The sequence below is a fragment of the Hylobates moloch genome, unplaced genomic scaffold, assembly GCF_009828535.3.
Source record: "Hylobates moloch isolate HMO894 unplaced genomic scaffold, HMol_V3 SCAFFOLD_19, whole genome shotgun sequence".
In the NCBI taxonomy this organism is placed as follows: Eukaryota; Metazoa; Chordata; class Mammalia; order Primates; family Hylobatidae; genus Hylobates; species Hylobates moloch.
Window position 1 is genome coordinate 48,819,122 of NW_026652294.1, and position 18,948 is coordinate 48,838,069.

The following is an 18,948-nucleotide window of genomic DNA, read 5'->3' on the forward strand; positions in this document are numbered from 1 at the left end:
TTTACTTAACAGCTGTTTGGGGGCTTGGCAGCTGTTGGCAAATGTCAAATCCAAGTAATAACTACATTGAGACTTTTAGTGATAGAAACATACAGTCTTGTATTAGAGCTTCCCCAACTACTATACTGAGAATACCTGTAGTTAATGTAATAATCCTGAATTATACAACAGGTCTGTTTTCACAAAATATTTTTGTTCTTTGTGTGTGTGTGTGTTGGGGGTGTGGATAATGGTGGTGGTGGTGGTGGTGGAGACTGAAGGGGGTGTCAGGTTTGGGAGAGTAGGTGGAAAGCAGGATGACAGGCTAGTGCCTGCCTTGACAGCTTTTCTATACCTTTCCAGGGAAATGACAAAGGGGGGGTGGGCTGGGGGGGCTGAGTTTCTGTGGGGGAAGGACAGCCAAACAAGGCAGTACTGCAGGCTAAACTGCTCCTATCTTCCACAGCAGTAGTGCTCAGCTTTTATTTCTACTATTCTCTGAACACCAAACAGAAAGAAGACAGGGGCAGAAGAAAGAATGACAGATGATGCAGAGAAAGAAGTTGGGAACTCCAATGATTTCCCATTTTTTTTATTATCACTACAACTATTAATTGGTATCATCACCCAAGGATTAAGAAAGCCAGTGGGGTTCCAAATGACCCATCCAAGCTTAATATAAGTTAAATTCTGTAAAAAATTAAGCCAACCCTCCATATACGGACATTATTCTTATTCTTATTAGTGAAAAAACTTCTGCTGCTGCCAGTAACATATTCAACACCAATTCATATAGGTAACAGATTTGTGCCAAAAAAATAGCTTGCATTATATCAATCACTTATTCTTGACCCTTCTATTGGTTAAGATGGCACTGGTAGAATATAGTTTGGCCATCAATAAATTGTAACAAAAATTATTTTGTATAAGGTAACATTGGTTCTGAGTAATTCTGATATATAGAACCGCATATTTAGCTCTCTTAACTCCTTTCAAATTCTGAAAGTTAACTGTCAGGCCAAATCTACAGTCTCAACAATGGATGTTTATCTCATGAATGGGGAGTGTCTTGGTGTTTCTGGAGATTCTCCTGAAGGCAACGGATGTTAAGAGAATAACTTAGTGAACTACCTTTAAAGAATCTCTGCTTTGGGGAGCACATGGGCTGTTTTCTATAAACTCTTGCTCCCCCAGGCTCACAGAGAGATCCCCAGGTACCTCTGCTTTCTGTGAAAGCAACTCTTCTTGTCCTTGGGATTTATTTTCTGTCATGCATGATTCCACCACTCTGTTATCTGCAACTCTGATATACAGAGGAGTCACAGAGACCTTGAGCTTTCTGGTTTCCTTTCTGACACACTCAAATAGCAAGCCACTTAAACTACTCAGATAAACGGCAGTTTGGAGTGATAAATACTTAAACACTCAAAGGAAAACACTGGAATAGTGTGGAAAGTTACTTTTAACCATGAAGACATGTTCTCAGAATCAAAATTTTAGCAGAGACAATTCTGAAAGATCAATTAGTCACACTTCTTCATTTTACAAATAAGAAAACTGAGCTCTAAAGAATTCAAGTAAAATTCTCAAGTTCACAAAGTCTAGTCAATTTGAGTGTTGGGGCACAAACCCTGGGCTCCTGACTCCCACAGTACTATGGCAATCTACCTCAGAAGAGCTTCATTTAGAAACTAAGCATTATATTCCTCTGAAGAAAAGAATTCTTCCATACCAATTCTTACCATACCCCGGTAAAGAGGTATTTTGATTCAGTTTTCTTCCAAGACACCAGTTCTTCCACATATTAGACATCCATAAGTTTATCAGAGGCCATCTGCCTCCTTAATGATACAAGGCTGCTAACTAGCTTTAATAGAAAGTCAGTAAGTTTGGAGGGTCTTCAGTGAGTTCCTGTTAAGTTTCTAGCACTGTGCTAGACCCTGTAACTACTATCATCTCACACAAACCATTTCTAGTGGCTGCAGTCTGAAAGTCTGTGGTGGGCTAGATTATTGATTTGGACTAGCAGAGCAATAGTTTCTTTTTATGTTCTCTTCTAACTAACAGAAACCAGGTAAACTGGTTCTATACATGTAGTATGTATAAGAAGAACACTGATACATTTCTATTTATTTTCTTTACTCAAGTGAGTTTCACCAATAAGGAGAGGCAGCATAGTAAAATGGATAGGAGAATGGCCTCTGAAACCAGACTGCTTAGTTCTACCATTTATTGGCTGTAAAACCTAGGAGAACTTACTTAACCTCTCTCGGCCTCAGAGTACTTACCTGTGAAATGAAGACAACCTCATTGAGCTGGAAACAGGATTCAATGAATTAATATTTGTAAAAAACTTAAGAGAGCATCTGGCACATAGTAAGTACCATGTGAGTGTTTTAAAAATAAATCAGTAAGATCCTGGTGGTGATTATTGGGCTGCCCCCTGCTTGTGATGAAAGAAGCCTGAATACATATGAGAGCTCAGCACCTTTTCACAAGGAAGCAGGAGAAGCCCTTCGAGGACACAACGAAGCTCAAGTCCAAGCAGTGCAACGCTGACGCCAACAGCAAAGAAATGAAGGATGCAAACAGACTGTGCTGGCAAATAACAAGAAGAACCGGGCACAGTCTGAGCAAAATCCGACAGTGATGAATGCAAATCGCTCTACGGGCAATTGCTGCGGTCATTACCTAGAGGACAGCCCAACCATACAGCCAGCACGGAAGAGTCATAAATTTATTCCACGAGAAAGGTTTTTCTTCAGTCAAGCTTAGGTGACTATCGGGTATGTGGGTTAGATGTAAAGAGTATTACAATCTTTCTCTCAACTCTGAATGAACAGTCCTCACGTGGAAGTCAGGTTTTGCAGATGAGAAAATAAAAGGATATACGACCTAATATAAATATGTCAGAAAACCTTCAGCGCCAATGAAACAGAGAGTTCTTTAAAAAAGGAATACGTACGTTTGGGGGAGGCATGTGGGCTGTCTGAGGCGATCTGTCTCATTCTTGTACCGTGGCAGCTGAGGGCCACCAGTCTGGAGATGATGGCAGTTTTGCCGAATCCAATGTTTCCCACAATCACTACTCCTTGGTTCACGCTGGCATTTGAACTTTGAAGTTGAGCATCTATTTCATGGAAAACCCAATCTCGGCCAACGAACACTGACTCTGTAGTGATGCTGGGCACTTCAAAGAGCAGAGGCTTCAAGGAGATATCTGGAGGCCTATAAGGTGCAAAGCGAACTGAAAGGAACAAGAGAATACAGAACTTAGGTCAAACTGTCAACATTGAGAGAAACAGAGAAAAAAATGCAGCGTGGTTTAGGGACTTGAGTTATCATATGATGGCATCCTAAGCTTATTCAGAAATAATACAACTGTGAATGTTGATTCTATACCGATAAGCAACACAGGTGAGCTAGAGCTAGTTTATACTGTAAATTGCAGAACACAAACATTGATAAGGCAGTAGTGATTTACTCGATCAGTCCGAAAGTCGGGATGATATTCAAAATTATTACAGGGAAGGGATGGCCCAAGCACCAGCAATCAGTACGGATGCAAGCCTAGTGAAGAAGAAGGGTCCTAAAAGCCTCCTGCTATGCCACGGGATAACCTTTTAATTGTTGGATTGTGGAGAGGTGCAGGAGTGAAGTTCCTGTTGGAAAGGCCAGGCTGTGGCGGGGCATCTAGACAGCTTACCATAGCACCTCTTTACTAACCAGTAAAGAACATATTTCAATATTTCACAACCAATATGGCTATACCAGTACATATCAGTTGAAAATCAGTCCTGAAGAAAGCAATATAGAGAGGCTTGTTGTTTCTTTAAACACCAATGAGAATAGTAATTCCTTTAAGTTCATGATAGTATTTTTTAAAATCTAGTAGGTATTATTATTAGGGGAAGCAAGGCCACTAAAAGCTCTGATGGTTTAAAAGATCTTAAACATTCTAAGCAGTCGAGCAGAAAGCAGGCCTTCACTCAGTGTCTCTGTGCCTCTACTGCTTAATATTGATGCCAATTAAAAAATAATTTTTGGCTTATACATCTATCTTGGGGATAGATCCACAGTTTTTCTCAAGATTTTTTTCTGTGCTTATATAATTATGGGGTGTGCTAATGGCCAAGAATAAACTATACTGTCAACAGTTTTCTAAAAATGCAGAATTGATGTGCTTTAAAAGAAGATCTACTAATATATTGATGGTAAAAGGAAGTTCTGCCTGATGGTCCATATCTGGGTTAAACGGCTTCCTAAACTGTTCCCAGAGCAGCTCTAAGATGTATCACTTTATCTGTCTGAAACCAGGTATTTCATTTTTGTTTCTTTAACCTTAGCACAGTGCCTTGATATATACTAGGTGCTCAAAAAATGCTTAAGGAAAGAATTAATTAAAAATAAGGTATTACACTCTAACTCCATTTTTCAAATATTTTGGAGCACAAGAAAGGCCAGGAGTGGGAAAGGGATAGAAAGAGGAGAAAGAGAAATCACAAAGGGGAAAATGAGATAATTTATACGTCATACGTTACTCTAGAACATACTTGAACCACTTACACACCACAAGATGGGATACAGAGATGGTGGCTTACTTGAAAAAACACAGTCACACGCACACATACATGTGTGCTCTCTCATTTAAAACTGCCCGAAAGCCACTAGAATAACTGAGCATTTAAAAAAGGATAAAATTTCCAAAAGTAGTGCAAATAATTTAAAATATAAAGCCAAATTCTGACAACAGGAACAAAATGCCCAAAGTTTTCATTAACTAAAGCGGGGTTGTGGGGCGTTAGGGGAAGCTGTGGAGATAAAGCTACAGGGTCACTTATAATTCCCTGATTCACATTTCTGTAACAAAATTTACTCTTGTATTTATTAATAATTTCAACTTTTATTTTAGATTCAAGGGGGCACACGTACAGATTTGTTATCTGGGTATAGTGCATGATGCTGAGGTTTGGGGTACGAATGATTCTGTCCCTCAGGTACTAAGCATAGTACCTAATAGTTTTTTGACCCTTGCCCCCTCTTCTTCCCCATCTAGCAGTCCCCAGTGTCTGTTGTTACCACCTTTTTGTCAATGAGCCATGAGTACTCATTGTTTAGCTCCCACTTATAAGAGAGGACATGTAGAATTTGTTTTTTGTTCTTCCTGTGTTAATTCACTTAGGATAATGGCCTTTAGCTGCATCCATGATGCTGCAAAGGACATGATTCCATTCTTTTTTATGGCTGTATAGTATTCCATGGTGTATATGCACCACATTTTCTTTATCCTATCCACCACTGATGGGCACCTAGGAAGATTCCATATCTTTGTTACTGTCACTAGTGCTTTGATGAACATATGCATAAATATGTCTTTTTGGTAGAACAAAAAACTACTTTTAAAATCCATACCTATAATTATTAGAATTTGATGAAAAATTAACTTTAGTTTGCCAAAAGTCCTTTTAAAATCTAGTGTCTTATAGCTAATAGATTCTATTTTTCTTAAACATTATTTTACTGATATAATTCACAAACCATAAAATTCACTCTTTTAAAATATACAATTCAGTGGTTTTTAGTATATTCACTAAGTTCTGCAACCATCACCACTATCTATCCCCGAACACCTTCATCACCCCCAAAGAAATCCTATATCCATTAGCTGTCATTCCCAATCCTCATTCCTCCCAGTCCCTGGCAACCAGTAATCTACCTTGCCTGTAACGGTCTGCCTATTCTGGACATTTCATATAAATAGAATCATAGAGTATGTGGCCTTTTACTTCTGATTTCTTTTACTTGGCTTAATATTATTCATTACTTTATTGCTGAATAATATTCCATTGTATGGATATACCATATTTTATCAGTTAATAAACATTTGGGCTGCTTCCACTTTTTGGCTGATTAATGCTGCTATGAACATTCATGTACAACTTTTATGTGAACATATGTTTTCAATCCTCTTGGCTATACATCTAGGAGTGAAATGTCTGGTTCATATGGAAACTCTTAGGTTCACTTTTCAGAGAAACTGCCCAACTGTTTTCTCTATTTGGCCTTTACTATATTCTTATTCAATGTATTTTCACTATAGAAAACTTAGGGATAGTAGATAAAATAATAACTGTGTTTCCATTAGCTAGAGAGAAATGCTATTAGTGTGTATTCTGAGTTTTGCCTGTAACATATATACTTATTTTAAAAACAAAAATGGGATCATACTATATATACTGTTTCATCATTTACTTTTTTCACTTAGTAATGTAATGTGAATATTTCTCTACATGATAAAACATAAATCTATATTATCATTTTTAATATGTGTAGACTCTTCCATTATATAACCAAATCATGTTAACCAATATCTTACTGTTGTATGTTTAGATTATTTTGGTTTTCCACTGTTATAATCACAGTTAACAATGAAATAGCCTTCACTATATGCCAGAAACTATTTCTAAGCATGCTAACTGGCACAACAGTCTGATGACAGTTATTACTAATTTCATTTTATAGATAAAACAGAGGCAAAAGGAGATTAAGTTATTTGCCTAAGGTCTTATACCACTCTGAATCTTATCTACTATGCTCTAGTTCCTCTCACGAAAAGCAGTACTACAAGCAGTGGTACAATACACATCATTGTATATTCACCTTGGCACACCTGCCTTATTTTTCTTGAAACAAAATGCTGGAAGTGAAATTTTTGGGTCAATGGGTTGTGTTTTTGATACACCTTACCAAATTGCTCTCCAGAAAGATTATACTGGTTGCGTGAAAATGACCACATCCCTCTCAGTCTCATCATCATGGGGTAGTATTATTATTCTTTATCTTTGTTAATCTAGTTAAGAATGGCATCTCATTGTGTTTAATGTATATTTTGAGTATGAAAAGTAATTTGTGTGTGTGAAAGGTGATTTTTTAAAAACATGTGTATTGGCTATCTGAGTTCTTTTGTGAATTGCCTGTTCATGGCTTTTACTCACATTTCTATTGGAATGCCTGCGTTTGTCTTACTGAATTTGTGAGAACATTTTTAACCCTGAGGACATTAATCTTTTGCCTTTCATATTTACTTTTTGCAAATAATTTTTTCAGTTCTTTGCCTTTATAAATTTTCTTTCTTCCTTTTATTTTAGAAATAATATTTTTCTTTTGAGATGGAATCCTGCTTTGTCGCCCTGCCTGGAGTGCAGTGGCGCAATCTCGGCTCACTGCAATCTCTGCCTCCCAGGTTCAAGTGATTCTCCTGCCTCAGCCTCCTGAGTAGCTAGGACTACAGGCATGTGCAATGACACCAGGCTAATTTTTGTATTTTTAGTAGAGATGGGGTTTCACCATGTTGGCCAGACTGGTCTCGAACCCCTGACCTTAAGTGATCCACCCGCCTTGGCCTCCCAAAGTGCTGGGATTACTGTGTGAGCCACCAAACCTGGCCTCTTCCTTCTATTTTCATTTGTAAAAGTTGAAACAGTTTAATGTCACCAAACTTGTCAGTCTTTTTCTTTATGGGTTCTGCCTTTAGTGTTGTTCTTTGAAAGTTCCCTCTTAATCCAAGAGTATAAAAACATTAACATTTTTTTTCTAGTGCTTTTTTGAGTCTGCTATAGAGTAGGGATCTAACTTTTTTTTTCCCCCAAAGGGTTAACAAATTTTACCAGTGACAATTTAAATTATCACCAATTTGTAATGCTTACTTTATCTTATTTATATTGGGTTTGTTTTTAAGTTATCTAGTTTGTTCCACTTATCTGTAAGTCTACTACTGCATCAGTGTCACGCTGATTTAGTTGTTATTATGTATTAGTTAATTGTGAGTCTCCCATCATTATTCTTATTTTTTCAATAGATTTTGAAAAATACATAGTTTCAAAAATAATTTCCAGAATTAGTTTGAAATTTACCATAAGAAACCTTTTCAATTTTATTCATTCAGTTCTGACAGTTAATCAGAAAATGCTCCATTTAAGTTTCATTAAATGGATTTCTTGAAATAACCATAAAATATCTTCTTAAACCAAAGACAGGTAATTATTTCATCTTAGCAGATATATATTACACATTTGAAAACTGTGATTTAGTTTTAATGTCATATTTTAAAAACCCAGATAATTCACACAACAATTTAGAAAGCAAACATTTAAAAATGTTTATCTTTGACATAACCAAATAAATACAAATTAAAGCAAACTATAGCTATCATTAGAAAAAATAGGGTTTTTTGGTATATAATCATATTCAAAACCATCTTTTGAAAAAATATTAGTTTCTTCAGTTACTGGTAGCACTGTAAATGTGTCCAACTTTTAGAGAACTGACATTTTGCAAATGCCAATTTGACCTTAAAATCCTGTTCTGGGAACTTATTCTAAGGAAATGATTCATAAGAAAAGTGCAAACACACACACACTCACACATACATACATACACACACATACACACACTCACATTTTTTGCAGCATGTATGGTGTTAGTAAAGGTGATTTAGTAAACTATGGTATATCTACCAAAAATTACATACACATTAAAATAGAAAGCAATATTTTCCAGAATCATGGAAAGGCAGAAGTATTTATGAAATAAAATTTAGTAAAACAATAGAATAAAAAACAATATATGTTATGATTACAATTTACAGTATATACAGATGGAAGGTAACAATACTCCAAAACAAAAATAGTGAAGGTATGATATGATTAATTATATCTTTATAATTAAAAAAAATTTTTTTTTCAATAGGAATATTAGCTATTTTTTAAAAAGCTGCAAAATGAATTGGTTGTTATTTTACCCAAAGACAAAATAAGCAAATATTTTATCACAATCACAAATTATTCTGTCATGCATGGGTGAATATAACTACTGTCAAATCCAACAACTAATTAAACTATATCAATTGAAACAAACAAGCACATATGTCCGGGCTATCTCTCTCCCACTTTTATTGTATATAGATTTTTAGAAAATGAAAACAAAGTATATGTAGTTAAAAATTTTAACTATTGTAGCTATTACAGAATGATTTTAAAAATAAAAAAATATATAAATATATAAAATTGGCTATTTCTGCCAGGACAGTCTGAATGTCAGGCTGAGTACCTGGTTTATATTTCCTTTGAGTGACAGGCAGTGATGACTCATTGAAGTGGACCTAATACTAGGGTAGGCTCACTGGAGAGGGAAGACAGACTGGAGATACCCTGAAGACTACTCACTGTAATAGTCCCAGAAAATGTGATGAAGGCCTGAACAAGTGAGACACCAATGAAACTGGAAAGAGTGAAGAAATATGTAGAACCTGTCAAAAAACTAGATGTAGAGGGACAGGGAGGGGAAGAAGCCAAAGATTCTTCTACAGTTTCAAGTCTGAGGGATTATGGAGCTGAAGAGCACCAAAATTAAAATATATGAAGAAATTTACTATGGGATAGAAATAGCTTTCCTGCTTTCTTTCTGTTATGTAAAGGCCTTCCCCCACTAAATATGAATTAGAGATATAATTTCCTCAACATCTGGGAGGAAAGGATTAAAACTCTGGATACAGGCCGGGCACCGTGGCTCACCCCTGTAATCCCAGCACTTTGGGAGGCCGAGGCGGGCAGATCACGAGGTCAGGAGATTGAGACCAACCTGGCTGACACGGTGAAACCCCGTCTCTACTAAAAATACAAAAAATTAGCTGGGCATGGTGGCGGGCGCCTGTAGTCCCAGCTATTTGGGAGGCTGAGGCAGGAGAATGGTGTGAACCCAGGAGGCAGAGGTTGCAGTGAGCCGAGATCGCGCCACTGCACTCCAGCCTGGGCAACAGAGTGAGACTCCATCTCAAAAATAACAACAACAACGACAACAACAAAACTCTGGATACACTAGAGTATGCCCAAACTTAACTTTCAACTGCATTAAACAAAATTGTTCACTGAATTAATCTCTATAGAAAGTCAAAGAACCACACCAATATTCTTCTGTGATTATGTGACAGTTCTATACTCATACAAGCCCTGAAACTCTGAGTGTGAATTCTATAGAATATAAAAATGTAGCAGAAATCCTCTTTATTTTATTTAAGGTCTTTATTTTATGTAGGCCACTAAAATGAGGAATATGTGTAGGATGAAGGTCTGAATATCTTAGACAAGTTAGCCGATAATTATGTTTAGATTACATCGGGGGAAGGAAACTTACATGAATTGATATAAGCACTTGCTAACATAGGAAAGCGCAGCAGGGTGAGAAGAGTAAGGAGCTCATAAAATAAGAATTAACAAAGTAATGGTAGTTTTCTAGAAAAGAAAGGGTCCTTCTTATCGACTACTCCTATTGCTACCCGGACTGAGGCTGGAATGATCAGTGCTGGCACTGGGCCTGTCTGATGATTAAAGGACCATATCACTCCCCTACACAAAACCCTCCAGTGGTCCTTTATTGCATTTAGAATAAAATCAAAACTCCCTCCCACAGTGCTCAAGGCTCTAGATGATTTAGACCCTGGCTACCTACCCCTGCAGGCATCTCACATCACTTCCCCCTCAGTCTATGCCCCAGCTCTTCTGGCCTTCCAGTTTCTTGTTTCAGTGTAAATGCTACTATGTTAGAGGGGCTTCCCCTGATAAGCTTTTAAAGTTGGTTTCCCTGCTCCTCATCATTTTTTTTTTTTAAGAGACATGGTCTTGTTTTGTTGCACAGGCTGGAGAGGCAATCATAGCTCACTGCAGCCTCAAATTCCTGGGCTCAAGCAATCCTCCTGCCTTAGCCTCCCAAGTAGCTGGGACTACAGGCATGTCCCACCATACGCGACTATTTTTAAAAAACTTTTTGTAGAAATGGGGTCTTGCTATGTCGCTTAGGCTGGTTTTGAACTCCTGGCCTCAAGTGATCTTACCTTAGCCTCCCAAAGTGCTGGGATTACATGCATGAGCCACCATGCCCGGCCCCCATAATTTTCTTTTAGCCAGAGGGCTTATTTGTTTCTCTTGGAGAATTTATCAAAAATTCTAATTATTTTATGTTCTTATCACATATTACAATCTAACAATATTTATTCTTTTGTTTTCTTGTTTATTCCTGTCTTCTTAACTAGAATGCAAGCTCTATGAAGGCAGGAACCATCATTGTATCAGTATATAGTCTGGGGTACATAGTAAAGGCTCAGTAAATATTTGTTGAGTGAATGAATATTGAAGAAGGGAATCAAGAGAGTTTTATTAAAATAATTTTTATGTATTAGTAGAGGAGACGAGTGAAGTATTTTGTTATTATATCAGGGTATCATTATATCACAAACATCCTGAGTATAATTAAAATGAAAGTTCCTGCTATTTAAGAAGTAAACTTAACCAAGCAATCCCAGTCTGTCTTCAAGTCTTACGAAATTTTCCTTAGAAAGATCTCTTCTATCAGTCACCTCTGTTCGTTTCCAACTGCTTCCACCTAGCTCAGGCTTTTGCTACATTTACTCTCCTTGCTTCCTACCTGGCTTCCCTTACTTCCTGCCTCAGTCACTCCGTTTTGGATGTTATGCCAGACCAATTCTTTATTACAATGACTGCATTACATCATTCCCTTCTAGCACCTCCGAAGGTGCAGTTTTCTGCTGTATCAAATCTAAGCTAAGCTCCTCCCCAGGTTCTGATGGCTCTCTGCAACATGGCTCAATTTTGTCATGTCCACACCTCACAGCCTGCCACCATGTGCTATCTGAGGCAGACAAGGCAGTCTTCACAGAGTACCCTGACAAACTGCTCCAACCCAGTTCCTGTGCCTTAGTGCAGGTTGTCCCTTTGACTTGAAATGCCCCTCTTCTTCCCTTCATACCGTGTCCATATATTACGGTCAAGGTTAATTTTCATCTTCTTCATAGTATCTTCCTTAAACAATCTAGTCCTCATTTATTTTCCTCTTCCCAAACTAAGTTTACTCCATATAATTTAGTGCTTAATTATACGCTGACTTACACTACTTATTAACATTTTAAATATTGTTTTTCCAACCAGATTGCAAACTCTTAAAGAAAGGATAATGTCTAGCACAGTTTTAAATACAGACTACACGTGAAAGACAGAAGAAAAAAGGGAAATCATAGTGGGTAGGGCCAAGATGGCTGACTAGAAGCAGAGGTGATCAGAGGCTCCCATCGAAAAGAACCATAACACCGTGTGAATCCTGCACCGGCAACCGAGGTACCCAGGTTCCGTCATCAGAACCGACTATGTGGCTGGTGTGACCCGTAGATAGGAGGGAAGAGCAGTGTGGTATGGCGGCCCACCTGAGAGCCACACGGGGCAGAGGAGTCACCGCCAGCCAAGGTAGGCAGTGAGTGAGTATGCTACCCAGCCTGGGAAAACATGTTTTTTCCACAGAACTGTGTAACCCATGGATTGGAAGATCCTACTCGTGAGCCCACACCAACAGGGCCTAGGGTCCCAACCATGGAGCCACACAGATTCTCAACAGCCACTCAGCTAGAATGTGCTTAAGCCTGCCAAGCTCCCAGGGGTAGCCGGGGAGGTGACCAGCACCACAGCTGCAGCTGCCTGCTGTCTAAGCCATCTGAGCTCCTTGGGGAAGGGGCAACGGCGAACAGTAGGACTGAGAGCTGCCTAACACACTAAGCTCCCTGGGCAGGGGATGGGCGGCAGCCATCTCTATAGCTCCAGGCTGCGCTTTCTCCTGCTGGAGCAAGGGAGGCTGGATGGCTTGGTCCCAAGAGGTGTCCTCCACAGCTGAACACACTGGCTGTGGCAGACTGCGGACAGAGTGCCTCTTCAGGCCTGACCCATCCCTCCTCATTGGGCGGGGCCTCCCTGCAGGAACTCCAACAACTCCAGCCAGGGACTCGGAGATAGAACTCTAATCTCCCTGGGCCTGAGTCCCTAGGCGGAGGGATGGCCACAGTCTCCATGGACCAGCAGACTTAGTCTTTGCTCCTGCATAGTTCTGAGGAATCCAGGGAGCCCAGAGAAGGCCCCCTACCCAGCAAAGCACCCCCATCCACCAAGGGACAGTCAAAGTGCTTTGTTAATAAACAGGTCCTGCTCCCCGTGCCACCCAACTGGTTGAGAATCTCCAACAGGGGTTGTCAGACACCCTATACAGAAGCGTTCCTACTGGCATCAGGTCAGTGCCCCTCGAGGTCAGAGATCCCAGAGGAAGGAGCAGGCACCCATCTTTGCTGCTCTCCAGCCTCCTCGAGTGACAACTCCAGGCAAAGGAGCAAACCAGATGAATAGGGCCTGAAGTGAACCCCCAGCAAACTGCAGCAGCCCTACAAAAGAGGGACCTGACCATTGCAAGAAAAACAAACAGAAAGCAACAACAGCATCAACAACAAAATACCCACAAAAACCCCATCCAAGGGTCAGCAGCCTCAAAGATCAATACTAGACAGACTTATGAAGATGAGAAAGAATCAATGATAAACGCTGAAAACTCAAAAGGCCAGAGTGCCTCTTCTCCTCCAAATGATCGTTAACGCCTCTCCTGCAAGGGCGCAGAACTGGATGAAGGATGAGATGGACGAATTGACAGAAGTGGGCTTCAGAAGGTTGGTAATAAACTCCGCTGAGCTAAAGTAGCATGTTCTAACCCAATGCAAAGAAGCTAAGAACCTTGATAAAGGTTATAGGAGCTGCTAACTAGAATAACCAGTTTAGAGAGGAACATAAATGACCTGATGGAGCTGAAAACACAGCACGAGAACTTCGTGAAGCATACACAAGAATCAATAACTGAATCGACCAAGCAGAAGAAAGGATATCCAGACCATCTTGTTGAAATAAGGCACGCAGACAAGATTAGAGAAAAAAGAATGAAAAGGAATGAAAAAAACTTCCAAGAAATACGGGACTACGTAAAAAGACCGAACCTGTGATTGACTGGAGTACCTGAAAGAGAGGAGGAAAATGGAACCAAGTTGGAAAACACACTTCTGGATATTATCCAGGAGAACCTCCCCAACCTAGCAAAACAGGCCAACATTCAAATTCAAGAAATACAGAGAACCCCGGTAAGATACTCCACGAGATGATCAACCCCAAGACACATAATCATCAGATTCTCCACGGTTGCAATGAAGGAAGAAATGTTAAGGGCAGCCAGAGAGAAAGGCCAGGTCACCTACAAAGGGAAGCCCATGAGACTAAAGCAGATCTCTCAGCAGAAACCCTACAAGCCAGAAGACAGTGGGGGCCAATATTCAACATTCTTAAAGAATTTTCAACCCAGGATTTCCTATCCAGCCAAACTAAGCTTCATAAACAAAGGAGAAATAAAATCTAGATAAGCAAATGCTGAGGGATTTTGTCACCACCGGGCCTGCCTTGCAAGAGCTCCTGAAGGAAGCACTAAATATGGAAAGGAAAAACCAGTACCAGCTACTGCAAAAACACACCAAAATATAAAGACCAATGACACCATGAAGAAACTGCATCAACTAGTGTGTGAGATAACCAGATAGCATCATGATGATAGGATCAAATTCACACATAACAATATTAACCTTAAATGTAAATGGACTAAATGCCCCAATTAAAACACACAGATGACCGGGCACAGTGGCTCATGCCTATAATCTCAGCACTTTAGGAGGCTGAGGCAGGTGGATCACCTGAGGTCAGGAGTTCGAGACCAGCCTGGCCAACATGGCGAAACTGTCTCTACTAAAAATACAAAAATTAGCCAGGCATGGTGGCGCATGCCTGTAATCCCAGCTACTAGGGGGGCTGAGGCAGGAGGATCCCTTGAACCTGGGAGGTGGAGGTTGCAGTGAGACGAGATCATGTCACTGCACTCTAGCCTGGGCAACAGAGCAAGACTCCATCTCAAAACAAACAAACAAAAATCTGACACAGACTGGCAAATTTGATAAAGAGTCAAGACCCATTGGTGTGCTGTATTCAGGAGACCCATCTCACGTGCAAAGACACACATAGGCTCAAAATAAAGGGATGGCGGAAAATTTACCAAGCAAATGGAAAGAGAGAGAGAAAAAAAAAGCAGGAGTTGCAATCCTAGTCTTTGACAAAACAGACTTTAAACCAACAAAGATCAAAAAAGACAAAGGGGGCATTACATAATGGTAAAGGGATCAATTCAACAATAAGAGCTATCCTAAATATATATACACCCAATACAGGAGCATCCAGATTCATAAAACAAGTTCTTAGAGACCTACAAAGAGACTTAGATTCCCACACTGTAATAGTGGGAGACTTTAACACCCCATTGTCAATATTAGACAGACCAATGAGACAGAAAATTAACAAGGATATTCAGGACTTGGAACTTAGCTCTGGATCAAGTGGACGTGACAGACATCTACAGAACTCTCCACCCCAAATCAACAGAATATACATTCTTCTCAGTGCCACATGACACTTATTCTAAAATCAACCACATAATTGGAAGTAAAACGCTCCTCAGCAAATGCAAAATAACTGAAATAATAAAAAAGTTTATCAGACCACAGTGCAATCAAATTAGAATTCAGGATTAAGAAACTCACTCAAAACCAAACAACTACAGGAAATTGAACAACTTGCTCCTGAATGACCCCTGGGTAAATAATGAAATTAAGGCAGAAATCAAGAAGTTCTCTGAAACCAACGAGAACAAAGACACAACTTACCAGAATCTCTAGGACACAGCTAAAGCAGTGTTAAGAGGGAAATTTATAGCACTAAATGCCCACATCAGAAAGCCAGAAAGATCCCAAACTGACACCCTAACACCACAATTAAAAGAGCTAGAGAAGCAAGAGCAAACAAATCCAAAAGCTAGCAGAAGACAAGAAATAACTAAGATCAGAGCAGAACTGAAGAGTATAGAGACAAGAAAAACCCTTGAAACAATCAATGAATCCAGGAGCCAGTTTTTGAAAAAATTAACAAAATAGATAGACTGCTAGCAAGACTAATAAAGAAGAAAAGAGAGATAATCAAATAGACACAATAAAAAATGATAAAAAGGACATCACCACTAACCCCATAGAAATACAAACTTCCACCAGAGAATAGTATAAACACCTCTATGCAAATAAACTACAAAATCTAGAAGAAATGGATAAATTTCTGGACACATACACCCTCCCAAGGCTGAACCAGGAAGAAGTTGAATCCCTGAACAGACCAGTAACAAGTTCTGAAATTGAGGTAGTAATTAAGAGTCTACCAACTGAAAAAAGTCCAGGACCAGATGGATTCACAGCCGAATTCTACCAGAGGTACAAAGAGGAGCTGGTACCATTCCTTCTCAAACTATTCCAAACAATTGAAAAGCAGGGAATCCTCCCTTACTCATTTTATGAGGCCAGCATCATCCTTATACCAAAACCTGGCAGAGACACAACAAAAAAAGAAAACTTTAGGCCAATACCCCTGATGAACATCGATGCAAAAATCCTCAATAAAATACTGGCAAACCAAATCCAGCAGCACATCAAAAAGCTTACCCACCACAATCAAGTGGGCTTCATCCCTGGGATGCAAGGCTGGTTCAGCATATGCAAACCAATAAACAATCTATCACATAAACAGAACCAATGACAAAAAACACATGATCATCTCAATAGATGCGGAAAAGGTCTTTGATAAAATTCAACATCCCTTCATGTTAAAATCTCTCAATAAACTAGGTATTGATAGAACATATCTCAAAATAATAAGAGCTATTTATGACAAACCCACAGCTGATACCATACTGAATGGGCAAAAGCTGGAAGCATTCCCTTTGAAAACCAGCACAAGACAAGGATGCCGTCTCTCACTACTCCTATTCAACATAGTATTGGAAGTTTTGGCCAGGGCAATCAGGCAAGAGAAAGAAATAAGTGTATTCACATAGGAAGAGAGGAAGCCAAATTGTCTGTTTGCAGATGACATGATTCTAGATTTAGAAAACCCCATCATCTCAGCCCCAAAACTCCTTAAGCTAATAAGCAACTTCAACAAAGTCTCAGGATACAAAATCAATGTGCAAAACCCACAAGCATTCGTATACACCAACATTAGACAAGCAGAGAGCCAAATCATGGATGAACTCCCATTCACAATCACTACAAAGAGAATAAAATACCTAGGAATATAGCTAACAAGGGATGTGAAGGACCTCTTCAAGGAGAACTACAAACCACTGCTCAAGGAAGTAAGAAAGGACACAAACAAATGGAAAAACATTCATGCTCATGGATAGGAGGAATCAGTATCATGAAAATGGCCATACTGCTCAAAGTAATTTATAGATTCAATGTTATTCCCATCAAACTACCATTCTGATTCTTCACAGAATTGGAAAAAACTACTTTAAAATTCATACGGAACTGAAAAAGAGCCTGTATAGCCAAGACAACCCTAAGCAAAAAGAACAAAGCTGGAGGCATCATGCTACCTGACTTCAAACTATACTACAAGGCTATAGTAACCAAAACAGCATGGTACTGGTACCAAAACATACATATAGACCAATGGAACAGAACAGAGACCTCAGAAATAACACCGCACATCTACAACCATCTGATCTTTGACAAACTTGACAACAATAAACAATAGGGAAAGGACTCCTTATTTAATAAATGGTGCTGGGAAAACTGGCTAGCCATATGCAGAAAACTGAAACTGGACCCCTTCCTTACACCTTATACAAAAATTAACTCAAGATGGATTAAAGACCTAAATGTAAAACCCCAAACCATAAAAACCCCAGAAGAAAATTTAGGCAATACCATTCAGGACATAGGCATGGGCAAAGACTTCACGACAAAAATGCCAAAAATAATTGCCATAAAAGCCAAAATTGTCAAGTGGGACCTAAGTAAACTAAAGAGCTTCTGCACAGCAAAAGAAACCATCATCAGAGTGAACAGGCAATCTACAGAATGGGAGAAACTTTTTGCAATCTACCCATTTGACAAAAGTCTAATATCCAGAATCTACAAAGAACTTAAACAAATTTACAAGAAAAAAACAAACAACCCCATCAAAAAGTGGACAAAGGACATGAACAGACACTTCGCAAAAGAAGACACTTATGCAGCCAACAAGCATACAAAAAAAAAAAAACCTTAACATCACTGATCATTACAGAAATGCAAATCAAAACCACAATGAGATACCATCTCATGCCAGTTGGAATGGCAATTATTAAAAAGTCAATAAATAGATGCTGGTGAGGCTGTGGAGAAAAAGGAACGCTTTTACACTGCTGGTGGGAATATAAATTAGTTAAAAAATTGTGGAAGTCAGTGTGGCGATTCGACAAGGATCTAGAACCAGAAATACCATTTAACCCAGCAATCCCATTACTGGGTATATACCTAAAGGAATAGAAATCATTTTACTATAAAGACACATGCACACATATGTTTATTGCACCACTATTTATAATAGCGAAGACATGGAACCAACCCAAATGCCCATCGATGATAGACTTGATAAATAAAATGTGGTACATATACACCATGGAATACTATGCAGCCATAAAAAAGAACGAGATCATGTCCTTTACAGGGACATAGATGAAGCTGGAAGACATCATCCTCAGTAAACTAACACAGGAACAGAAAACTAAACACCCCATGTTCTCACTCGTAAATGGGATTTGAACACCGAGAATACAAGGACACAGGGAGGGAAATGACACACACCAGGGCCAGTCGGGGGATGTGGGGACAAGGGGAGGAAGAGCATTAGGACAAGTAACTAATGCATGTGGGGCTTAAACCCTAGATGATGGGTTGATAGGTGCAGCAAACCACCACGGAACACATATACCTACGTAACAAACCTACAAGTTCTGCACTTGTATCCTGGAACTTAAAGTAATATAAAATAAATAAATACACATGCACACGTATGTTTATTGCAGCACTATTCACAACAGCAAAGACTTGGAACCAACCCAAATGTCCAACAACGACAGACTGCATTAAGAAAATGTGGCACATATACACCATGGAATACTATCCAGCCA

The 18,948-nt window shown here is 39.2% G+C and overlaps 1 protein-coding gene across 9 annotated transcripts in view; it reads right to left on the reverse strand.

Annotated features, from left to right (window-relative positions):
- TANC2 (tetratricopeptide repeat, ankyrin repeat and coiled-coil containing 2) overlaps positions 1–18,948 on the reverse strand; it is a 486,082-nt gene that overhangs the window by 117,312 nt on the left and 349,822 nt on the right. For all 9 annotated transcript variants that reach the window (XM_058432006.1, XM_058432005.1, XM_032138883.2 and 6 more), the window contains one exon: positions 2,945–3,226. In XM_058432006.1, coding sequence (XP_058287989.1) covers positions 2,945–3,226 — 282 coding nt within the window. The remainder of the gene's footprint in view (positions 1–2,944; positions 3,227–18,948) is intronic.